A 12,500-nucleotide genomic window follows, 5' to 3' on the forward strand; every position below is an offset into this window, starting at 1 on the left:
GTGTGTGTGTGTGTGTGTGTGTGTGTGTGTGTGTGTGTGTGTGTGTGCACGTCGATTGATGTGTCTGTGTGTCTTTGTTTGTGTGTATGTATGTGCTTGCATGTTTGTGTGTGAGAGAGAGAGAGAGAGAGAGAGAGAGAGAGAGAGAGAGAGAGAGAGAGAGAGAGAGAGAGAGAGAGAGAGAGAGAGAGAGAGAGAGAGAGAGAGAGTCGCTGAGCGACATGAAAAAAAGGAGCAAATAAACGATTTGTGCAGTGGGGCCTAAAGCCCATGCAAAACCTCCTCCAAACGAAACAGTTTTACCTTCAAATGGTGCTTCCTCTCGGGGGGTCAGGCGGTCACCCGTGGCAGGTGTCTCGGGCAGCCGCGGCCAAGGTTAGTATTCACCTAAGACTCCCCGAAGGCACGTAAAGCCACTCTGTAAAGTGGAGGCGGGTCACAGCTAAATCATTACATCTTTTTACATGAGGAACCTGTCCAGCGACACACACGGGCACAGCTGTGCTACCACTCAAGAGAAGCAACAGTACAAGGTTTTGGGTTTAGGGGGGTATTACCGAGGCTTTCACGCAGTAGAAGTGTGTTTGTGCTCATGTCGGTAAGCAGGGGAATGTTTTTTAAGTTTGGCAAGCGCCGGTGGTGAATCACCGGTGTACGGCGCCCTCGGACTGCCATTCATGACCCCTTCTCAGCCACCATTTTGAACTTTTCTTACATGTATTAACGATGGAAAGCCTTGCTTCCGGAACCACATTAGAACCGGTACCATTAAGTAAATTATTTTAGTTTTTTGTTGTTTTATGTTTTAACAGACCAAGTTTCTATGGAGTGAAATCGGTTGACGTTGTAGTTTTGGTTTATGCTCCGGGAGAGAGAGAGAGAGAGAGCAAGAGAGTGAGAGCTAGAGCGAGAAGTAGCCAAGCCTGGTTGTTTCCCAAGCTCTTTCTCCCCTCAGGAGCGGAAGGAAGTCTGATACGTTTCGACGGATCTGAGGACAATTTTACTGCACTGCCTCCAAACCCAAGGTCTGAGCTCTCCCGATGACATTCGCCGGGCGCAAATGCGTGTGTGTATCTAAGAACCTGTGTGTGAATGCAAATGTGTGTGTGCATACATTTGCACGCACGTCTGTGCACGTGTGCACATGCCCATGTGTGTGCATGCTTCAAAAACGCAACAGGATCTCTGACAAATTTGCTCCAGAGGCTGCTGATTTGTACGCCTGCCGTGGCTGATTATAATAACGTTAAAGTATATAGTAACATCCTTCCACCCAGATCATAACAGTTCACAGCAGCTCAAAGCATGCATGGCAGCGTTCTTTGGCCATGTGATGTCATGGCAGTGATGAGTAATGATGATCACTGGGAGATCGCCAGTGTGGCGCTGGTGGAACGTGTGTCCGCCATTTGTGACAGATGCCATGTGACATCAGCCTCCCTGTGGGGAGAAATCCAAGGAGTGATTCCTGGGAATAAGTGTGTTTTGCTGTGTGTGTGCGTGTGTGTGTGTGTGTGTGTGTGTGTGTGTGTGTTTGTGAGAAGTGCCTTCCCTGTGACACGATTGTCATGCTCATTGGGGCATGGATGGGGGAGCACACATACACACACACTCACACCACAAAAACACACACACACAAACACACACACACACACACAAAAACACACACACAAGCGCACCCACACACACACACACACACACACACACACACACACACACACACACACACACACACACACACACACACACACACACACACACACACACACACACACTCAGACCACAGCGGCGCCAGTTGTGGTGAATGGTTTATGTGTCACGTTCCTCTAAGTCAGGGGTCGCGCGGTCTGACTCCACTCTGTGCTGGCGGGATCCCCAGCGAGAGGTAGCCCAGATCCACAGGACGCTCCACCGGAGCATCTACTCCTTCAATCATATGAGAAACACGGCAAATACTGGGCCCAAGTGTGTGTGTGTGGTTGTATGTGTGTGTGTGTGTGTGTGTTTTATGTGCGTGCGTGCGTGCATAAAACGCGCCTGCCTGAGCCCTCCTGAGCGTGAATGTGGGCAGTGTTGTGCAGAAACAGCCGCCTCATTCATAGGTCGGGCAGCGCTCCGCCGAGTCAACACTCCACCTCAGAGCTGGGCTCCGCCGGGGGTGGAGGCGTCAGTGACCTTCTCTGTTGACGGACGGGAAGGAAACGGTGTGAAAAAGCCCCCCCCCCCCCCCTACCACCACCCCAACCCTACCCCTCCACCAACCCGTCGCCCTTTGGCCCCATCACCTGCTCTCCCCGTTGGGCGTAGATCTGGAGTACGGGCCCCGAGCTGCCCCCGACCAGCCGGCCTCCCGCACCCATCCATCCCTCAAGGACCTCTGGGCTGGTGTGTGGTGGGAAAGTGGTGGTGGTGGTGGTGGTGGTGGTGGGGGTGGGCGTGGTGGTGGTGGTGGTTGGGGGGGATGGTGGTAGTGGTGGTTGGGTTAGATGGAGCTACTGTCGAGTGGCATGGACAGCCCCGGGGGGAAACATGACACCGGCCGCAGAGATATTTCATAGGTGGTCGAGAGAGTCCCGGGGTATGCGCTGGACAAATAAGGTCAGAGGTCGCGTCAGAGACCCGTCACGTCATCCCCTCGGCCCGCACTGTTGTCTGAGCTGGAGCTCGCATGGCTGTCCCACATTCACGTTTTAACTATCAAAACGTCCATGTCCTCCATCTTGAGCTCTCTCTCTCTGGCACACGCACGCACACACACCCGCGCGCACACACACACACACACACACACTCACGCGCGCGCGCAAACACACACACACACACACACACACACACACACACACACACACACACACACACACACACACACACACACACATCAACAGAGGCACTCTCGTTCTCCAGCCCTGTGTAATCTGTCTCTCTGCCGCTCGCGACTCCCCGCCCGTCCATCTGTCTTGAGGCTTGTTGTGGTCGTGAGCGTTCTTTAAACAAACCTGTGGTGTCTCGCTAATCCAGGGCTTCTGCCTAACGTTACGGCCATTCATCTCGGGCTGCGGGCCTCCTCGTGCAGCCCGCTGTGGGACCCTGTCAAACACTTACCGCCGCAGCACATATGGTTCTCACTTCGGGAGGCTGAGTGTTGTGCAGGGTTTTGGGAGAGGGGGAGCGGGGGAGGTGGCTGGCGGTGGCTGTCAGGCACCAGGCAACACACATGGCTGTCGGGGCTTTGGTGTCTCACCCTGTCCCAACTGTGTAAGCTTCTGTCAAACAGGCACTTCCAAGAACACATGGCTCCCGAGTGGCGTGCAAGGATTGTTATTATGCCGCTCGCTACTGTGTGTGTCTGAGCGCCCGACATGTGGCCGCGTTGACTTTATTCTGTGTGTGTTTGTGCGTACGTGTGTGTGTGTGTGTGTGTGTCTGCCCATTGCAGGCCTTTCTGGTGTTCATTGAGCGGAATGGTTCTTATTATTATCGCGTCACTAGGACCGACACGGAGTGTCTTTGCGTGTCACATCTGGGTAGCAAGGTGGTTAGTGGTTGGCACTGCCACATCACAGCCAGTAGGTCCTGTGGAGTTTGTAATTCTCACTGTGATCACGCCAAATGCATAGACATACATGCTAGGTTAATAGTTCTGCTGTTGACCAATGCACCAGTGGTGGACCTGGAGATGGAACCTGGGCACCTTAATAACGGATAGGTCAAGTGCTCCAAGTGCTGCAGCTATTGATAGGTCAAATGATCCTAGTTCTGCAGCTAGCGATGGGTCAATTGTTCCTAGTGCTGGAGTGGAGGTAGAGATGGGTCAATTGTTCCTAGTGCTGGAGTGGAGATAGAGATGGGTCAATTGTTCCTAGTGCTGGAGTGGAGATAGAGATGGGTCTAATGTTCCTAGTGCTGCAGCTAGAGATGGGTCAATTGGTTTCAAATTCATTAAATCCTTCAAATGAATTTCATTATAACCCATGCGTTGTTATCCAGCCCAACCTGCTCCATTCAGCCACCAACCGGTCCCCTGCCTCTGCCACGCTACTCACGCGGCCCCCTGCCCCTCTTTGTTTCCAGATTCCATCCCAGCCGCGCACTACAACCCGTACTTCCGGCGGCTGACGTTTGACGTGTCCTCCATGGAGAAGAACGCCTCCAACCTGGTGAAGGCGGAGCTCCGGGTGTTCCGCCTGCAGAATCCCAAAGCCCGGGTGTCGGAGCAGCGCATCGAACTCTACCAGGTAGGAGGGCGCCGTCTCCATCCCATCCCTCCATATATATGTATAGAGATCGGTTAAGCAATGGGTGTCGGAATTTCAGAAGGGCAGACAGACCCTGAATGTGAACTTGTGAGATGAGGATGGTCTCTGCGGTATGTCCGCCGAGAGACTGTAGGAGGGCTGCTCTTCCCCACCGACCCACCGCCCTGTTAAGAGGTTGCGTTCAGGACGGGCTGGAGATGAGTCACTGCCCTGATAATACCTGCACTATCATTCACACACATTCCAGAGCATTCCGGGTGGGCCAGGGCTTTTGTGTCGGGATGCGGGCCGGCGCCGCACAGAAACCCGCTCTTATCTGTTTGGTTCTATTTCCTCTTATCTTTACCATTTAAACAGAATAAATGATTTAGGGAGCTGATCTAGAGCCACTCATCATGCTGAGACAATGCCAGGGAGCTTCATCATCTCTGTCAATGTCTTTCTCTCTCTCTCTGTTAGGCTGTCTCTCCAGCTCTCTCTCTCTCTCTCTCTCTCTCTCTCTCTCTCTCTCTCTCTCTCTCTCGCTTTTTCTCTCTCTCTCTCTCTCTCTCTCTCTCCCTCCCGATTTTTCTGTCTGTCTCTCGTTCTGAATCACTATGCCTCTCTTTCTTTCCATCTGTCTGTCTCTCTGTCAGTCTTTCTCTCTCTCCCTCTCTCTCTCTCTCTCTCTCTCTCTTTCTCTCTCATTTTCTCTCATTCTCTCTCTCTCTCTGTCTATCTGTCTCTGCCTCTGTCTCCCTCTCTGTCTAACTCCCTGATGGTCTGTCTGTCTGTCTGTCTGTCTGTCTGTCTGTCTGTCTGTCTGTCTGTCTGTCTGTCTGTCTGTCTGTCTGTCTGTCTGTCTGTCTGTCTCTCACTGTCTTTCTGTCTTTCTGTCTGTCTCTCTCTCACTGTCTTTCTGTCTTTCTGCTGCCTGCTCCCATACCAGCCCGGCTCCTGGCTGCACCAGCCAGTTCCCAGGCTGTGTTTACATGGAGACTTAGAGATGACAGGTGGGCTAAACATAGTCCCAAACAGAGGAGGGGGGTTCTCAAACAAACATAGCGGTGGACCAAAAGTGTGAGGGAGGACAGACCGAGGCCAGTACAAAGAGGGGAGGGATTATGATTTTGGAGCCACGGCCCGATAACATCCACCTCATGCACATTCATCCTGTAAATGTGCCACTCTCTTGTATACACTGCAAACATTCACACCTCATCTGGAAATGTCCAAATATTTCAGCGACTCAAGTGAGTTTAGTTTCCGAGTGATGATGAATTCAGCTGGAGTGCTGGGTTGGATAGCTTCGAGGAATGACACTCAAATGCCTCAAAGGTTGACAAATAAACAGTTGTGTGAAAAAACATCATATCCGGGTGACTGGCTGTTCTACTGTTTCACACTGCTGCAGAAACACAGCCCACCGAAGGCTATTGCAAATGTGGATCATGCTTTAACTGTACCAAAACTAAAATCACCGTCTAATTACTTTCTGATCTCCATCTAATCAGCTTGTCCCCAAACTACTCCCCACACTCTCTCCTACCTATTCCCACTCTCTCTCTCTCTCTCTCTCTCTCTCTCTCTCTCTCTCTCTCTCTCTCTCTCTCTCTCTCTCTCTCTCTCTCTCTCGGCCTGCGCTGTTTAAACACAGAGGAGATCGGACAGCACATCTCGCTTAAGCAGCAGGAGCAGTGTTTTACACATTAAGGAGAGATGAGCCAACGTAAACACAAGGCCACGCAGGACAGCAGAAATAACAGCGCTGTGTCCGGCATCTGTTTCCTGTCCCGGCGCTGCTCCTAGGCCTGGCCGGTCGATCAGGGAGAGAGGGATCAGTCTCAGGGAGCGAGGACCAGCAGTAGTAGAGCACCCCCCACCCCTCACCCCCCACCCCTCACCCCCCACCTAGCCACCGACCCCCACCCCTTTGGAGTCGGTCAACATTGAGTTACCTCTTGGTTCTATGATGCTGATGTTTTTGGTACGCTGCGCTGTGTTGTGCTGTGCTGGCGGGGCTTGATGATATACTGACGCTCTGTGTGCAGATCCTGGGTCACAAGGACCTGACGTCCCCCACGCAGCGCTACATCGACAGCAAGGTGGTGCGCACGCGGACAGAGGGGGAGTGGCTCTCGTTCGACGTGACGGAGGCGGTCAGCGAATGGCTGAATCACCGAGGTGAGTCGGGCGCCAACGTCCTCGGAAAAAAAAACAAAAACGTGAAATGATGGGATGGCGTGCCGTCATTTGTTTTTCTCGCTGCGCCTTTAATGGACGTGCGGCAGTATCTCATTCTGACATTGTTCTCTCCCCACAGACCGGAACAACGGATTTAAGATAAGCTTGCACTGTCCTTGCTGCACGTTTGTGGCGTCGAACAACTACATCATTCCCAACAAGAGCGAGGAGCTGGAGGCCCGGTTTGCAGGTGACGGATTGATTAGGTGTTGAAGCACACACGTTCTCAGATTGGACAATCAGACTTTTTTCACGCAAATTTGCAGAGTTGTTTATTGCCCTGGTTTGAAAATGATGTTGGTTGCTGTTGTGAAACAATAAAGGAATTTACAGTTCATAGCGCTGATAAATGGTTTGTTAGGGACATACTTTTTTAAGATTGATGTAAAAATCCCAAATGCCAACATGGTGCTGTCACCGAATAAGGTAAATCTTATCATGGACAGTGCTTGGATTACACACACACACACACACACACACACACACACACACACACACACACACACACACACACACACACACACACACACACACACACTACTACTACTTCTCCTGTTCGTCCCCTATGGGACCTAAGGCTTCAATGTGCACCCTCCATTGCATTCAGTCCCTGGCAGCATGTTGGGCCCCTCCCCATGACACACACACCTACACACACACAAAGACAAGTCTAACGTGTGGCTTTCCGACACTCCCCCCTCGCTGCAGGTATCGACGACAGCTTCATCCAGGGCGGGGTGCCGAGGCGGCGGCGCCACAGCGCCCACGCGCCCCACCTGCTGCTGATGCTGCTGCCCTCCTACCGCCTGGAGTCCCAGTCCCAGCCCCAGAACAGGGGCCACCGCGCCAAGCGGGCCCTGGACGCCGCCTACTGCTCCAGGTACCGCGCACAGAGCCTGATACATATCATATATATATATACATAATATATATATATACCTGGCCGAATTGCACAATACAATTTGCACCTCTCCCAGTTTATCTAGTTTTCATTTTAATTGTATATTTTTATAGTATGCCACACAAACATTTCACTGCACATCCTGTATGAGTATGTGACCAATAAAAACCTTTAAATCTTGATCAGCAGGGCCTTTACTGAGGGGCCCCCACAGTAGGGGCCCCCGACTCACATTGACAGAAGCCATAGTAAACACACTGTCTTCACACGCTTTATTGATAAACCCGACCTGGCTCTTTGTCGTATACACACACACACACACAGGGGATTATTTATGCTCCACTGTACTTGCCAGAACACTCGGCTGCCGGCCTCACACAACCTTCCAACGTACACAAACATCGATGCTTCTGGGCTTTCCTGAGCGGATCCCACATCCAGCTGCTATCGGGCTCTCATCCGTTCCGTTTTTCCCCCTACCTCAGGAACGTCCAGGACAACTGCTGCTTGCGGACGCTCTTCATCGACTTCAAGAGGGACCTCGGCTGGCGGTGGATCCACGAGCCCAAAGGCTACAACGCTAACTTCTGCGCCGGAGCGTGTCCGTACCTCTGGAGCGCCGACACCCAGCATTCCAAGGTATTCCAACCGTTGGAAGGCACTACTGTGGCTTAAATACGGTTCGGGAAAGGGTACATCTGTCTCTAAAGAGGTCAACACAGCATGTGTGGCGGAGGAGTCGGGTGTTGAAGCTCCGACCTGATATTGGCGCTACCCTGGCCGTAGGGGCCCGCTCGGATTCGCTACCTTGCCGCTGCGCTCAAAGTTCACGGTAATTGTAACTCTTACCTCGGGTGATACTGACCTGTCCAAGCGCGTCCAATCAGATAACAATCTTTTATTTGACATTCTAAAACTAATTAAACCCGACCACCCACGGCTTTCTTACTTTCTAAACCTTAATATATGTTATATTGCTTGAACCAAGCCCAGCCAAGCATCAAGTATTGGTTGCTCATTATGTGACTGCCTCAATAGATAACCTAAGGGCGCACCAAGCACGGTAACGGAGACAACAGGGCCGGTTCACTGGTGGTGTCGTTTCATTCAATCCACCAATCAGAGAGACCACCCGGTGTCTCTGTTGAAATGGAGCCATCACATGACATAGTCACTTATTAAACCTGCATGGTTAATTTGTTAAGAGAGATCAATCATTCAACCTACATCCTTGAACGTCACATCCCCATCCCTGTTGAAACTATTTTAGTCGCTAAGCAAACACCTTTATGCAAAGTGACTTCTGATCCATGGAGATGCAGGAAGGAAGGGTGGAGACTTGGTGCTGTGGACCCAATGCATTTCATAAGTACATCACCTAGACACCACTACACCCTCCCGGCCCATTTCTTGCTATTCAAACCATTTAAGGTCAATGGCGGTCTGGGTGATCTAAGCCTTGTAACTGTCTGCTGGCTTCCCTAAAAATATATTTTGAGCATTTTGTGTATCGTTTGTGAGCGCCTGCAACAAATGTATAGAATAAAATTAGCACATTGTTCTTGGTGATAAAACATTTTCCAACGTACGGCAATTCAAGTTTTTTCCCCCACAAATGTGGACAAACTCTATACTGACTGACGCACATCGATTCCAAAAGACCAAAGTGCTATGTTACTATGTTTACTACTGGGGCAAGAGTGCTCGCGCTAAACTCTCTTTGGCAGAATTGGTACAACAAAGTAATTTGGACTCAATTATACCGGTGACAGATGTTAGAGAAAAAATAGGACAGACAGTGACGATGTCATGATAACCAGGACCAGTATTGTCCTATTTAAACTGTTACTGATCTGAGCTATTGTGGAAAATAACATGCGTCATAACCTGTGTGTGTGTGTGTGTGTGTGTGTGTGTGTGTATGTGTGTGTGTGTCCCGTCAGGTCCTGGGCCTCTACAACACCATCAACCCTGAGGCGTCGGCCTCCCCCTGCTGCGTGTCCCAGGACTTGGAGCCCCTCACCATCCTCTACTACATTGGCAAGACCCCCAAGATAGAGCAGCTGTCCAACATGATCGTCAAGTCCTGCAAGTGCAGTTAGGAACTGTTGAGGAGTGATGCCGGCACAACCATGATCTGATTTGTTTTAGTTTAGGACACACCTACATGCAGACACGCACATGCACACACACACACACAGAAACACCACACACACACACACACACGCGCACACACACACACACACACACACACACACACACACACACACACACACACACACACACACACACACACACACACACACACACACACACACACACGCATGCACACTTGCATTCAACAGAAGAAAGGAAACACACACACCACAACATGTAAAGACACAGATGCACTCGCACACACAGTCAAAAAAACGACACGCAAGCACACACACACACACCTACATCGAGATATACAGCATATATTTAGACTAAATACAACCACGCTATCTCTTTTTAATGCACTATTACACAGACACGTTTTATCTCAACACACAAAGGCCCAGGCATCATGTGCAGTGTGTTTATGGATATAGGTACAGAGTATGCTGAAGCAACTCACACGGCCACACATTCACACAATAACACACATACACAAACACACACGCGCACTCTGTCTCTCTCCCTCTCTCTCTCTCTCTCTCTCTCTCTCTCTCTCTTCCAAACACACATGCATAACACACATGCACACACTCCAACACATACAGAAACACACACAGGCACACATCCACACACACATAACACACTCACAGGCAATCACATGCAAACACAACCACACACACAAACCAAACAAAACGCACACACACAGACACAGACACACACACCGAGGCCTTGCCCTTGCCTCGGTGTATGGGAGTGGCCCTGCCAATATGCATCACCTCACACAATTGTCACACAGAAATGCGAGAGTACGGTAAACACTGGAAGTATAAGTGATACGTGTCTATATGTGAAGACTTTCTCAGAGTAACAGAGAAAACTAGCCCCCAACCCCCGTCGCCCACTACTACACCCACACTCAAAATCCCCCCATGCCCCCCCGTCATATGATCCACTTCACCCTGCGCCCTCGTTTGTTTGTTCGTCCTCCATTTTGTATCTTTTTTATTCTATTTTCTGATAATGCTATTGCTATTTAATGCAAACACATATCTATATATAGATATTTATATATCTATATATCGATATCGATATAGAAATAGATATGGACCTTTAATGGTCGGCCCCACAGGCTAAGGTAGTCTGTGTTCCCTATCTCCACTGGTCGTGTTTTTGGGAGGTCCCAGTCCGGTTTCAACAGGAGGCAGGGCTGCAGGATCACTGTGTCGTGTTGATGCTAGGAGAAGATGAGGGATACGGAAAAAACACAATATCAGCTTGATCCTGGTACTCTTGTTCTCTCTTTCCATGGCACCGAAAACAGCGACAGGATGATCCCGACCCAAGTTTCCCCCTACTGTTAGCACAGCATCACGCTACACCCCGATCCCCGTCGGAAACACTTGTGCACTACTCTCCCTGAGGGCTCAGAAATCAGTCCTAAGTGAAGCACACCTAAACAAACGAAAAGAAGGGAGATCTAAGGGGAGAGAAGGAAGATGATACATTACAGTGCTGGAATTTGTCAGATTGTGATAGTGACGCTGACGTAATTGGCATTCACTGCTTGCTGTGTGTCTGGAAGCGGGGGTGGGGGGGGGGGGGGGGGGGGGGGGGAATTGGCTCTGAGCCTGCAGGATGAAATAGGGGGGGGGGGATTAGTGAGGAAGAGGGCCGCTGTCTGTGTAAGTGATGATGTGTCGGTTGGGGGCAAGACAGTGGAGAAGCTGCACGCAGCATGAGGAGGAGTTAATGAAAGCCCTGATGAATGAAGCCTTTCGTCAGAAAAACAACACTCAAATTAAGGGAATGTTCCATTGGTTATTATTGCGAAATCCAGCCAAGTCCCGTTTTGTGTTTTTTTTGTAATTATTGTTAATATTATTTGTATTTAATATCAGTTAGAATTTGTTGTAGATCATCACCATCAGTGTGTCGTTTTCAGACAAATGTGAAGCGTCTTTTTTTATATATATACATATATATATATATATATCATCCCGCCAACTTCACATACAAGAATAACGCTGTCTGTCAGCCATTTTCTTTATCATTCTTTAGTAAACAAAAATTGCACTGATGCTATCTTGATTTTACTTGTACTGTCGATACCAGTGAGTCTTATTCCCCCCCCCCCCCCCCCCCCGCCCTCACCCCCAATCTTCATACCATTGATGTTTTCAACACCACACCTGCCCCCTGCCCCATCCCACCCAGCCCCCCTCCACCCGCCACCTGGGGCACCTGCGCCAGTGGACCTCCAGAATCGCCGGTGGAATTGAGCAAGGCACCGACGTTGTCACGATAGAGCTGTTACTTTCGTTTTTTTTTTTGTATGATTATTTGTTGTGTTAAAATTATGATAAGGACATTGTTTTTGACCCGCTGCGACGCGCTTTAACGCAGTACTTGTTTTTCGGCGCTCTGGTGGTAAATAAATTATTTAAGTTACTTGTTTGCGTGTGTTGTTCTTGACAGTTTTTCCATGTTTTGTCCCGAGGCCCTACAGAGAGCCGCCGTGATTCTCTCATTATACATAAATGATTCTGTGTGTCAGTTTGATCCACCACTAATTACAGTACCCAATATTTTCTGTTGGCTAGGTTTTCCTTTTTTGCCATGGAAAGCCGCAGAGATGAATAAAAGGCTCGGATTTCAACTGTTCTCTAATGCATTAGTGTGTCAGAAGATGATATTTGTTTCGAAAAAAAACAAACAAAAACAAACAAACAGAAACAAAAACCCAATACGTGTACAACACAAGGTTACAAAGCGCAGCTCACTGATTTGTGCCCCTGGAGGAATAGTTTGTGTGAGGCCCCCGCTGTGGAACAGTGCATGGGGAATGAGAAGAAGAAGTAGAAGAAGAAGAGTAAACGTAAATAATCGTGGGAGGTTTTTGAGTTGAGTGAACTCCCAGGAGAGAGTCTTTAATGCTTGCACAGAGAGGACAGACTCTGTGTGAGGGAGGAGATATATACATGTTT

General features: G+C 49.7%; 1 protein-coding gene across 3 annotated transcripts in view; it reads left to right on the forward strand.

Annotated features, from left to right (window-relative positions):
• The window catches only part of tgfb2 (transforming growth factor, beta 2), a 19,886-nt gene extending 10,219 nt beyond the window's left edge, over positions 1-9,667 (forward strand). For 2 of the 3 annotated variants that reach the window (XM_030370957.1, XM_030370956.1), the window contains exons 3-8: positions 4,069-4,232; positions 6,284-6,416; positions 6,556-6,666; positions 7,185-7,356; positions 7,863-8,016; positions 9,321-9,667. In XM_030370957.1, the coding sequence (XP_030226817.1) occupies positions 4,069-4,232; positions 6,284-6,416; positions 6,556-6,666; positions 7,185-7,356; positions 7,863-8,016; positions 9,321-9,479 (893 nt within the window). In that variant the 3' untranslated portion in view covers positions 9,480-9,667. The remainder of the gene's footprint in view (positions 1-4,068; positions 4,233-6,283; positions 6,417-6,555; positions 6,667-7,184; positions 7,357-7,862; positions 8,017-9,320) is intronic. The other variant, XM_030370958.1, reaches the window with a different exon arrangement.
• Positions 9,668-12,500: the final 2,833 nt, after the last annotated feature.

This window comes from Gadus morhua, chromosome 11, assembly GCF_902167405.1.
Source record: "Gadus morhua chromosome 11, gadMor3.0, whole genome shotgun sequence".
Classification (NCBI taxonomy): Eukaryota; Metazoa; Chordata; class Actinopteri; order Gadiformes; family Gadidae; genus Gadus; species Gadus morhua.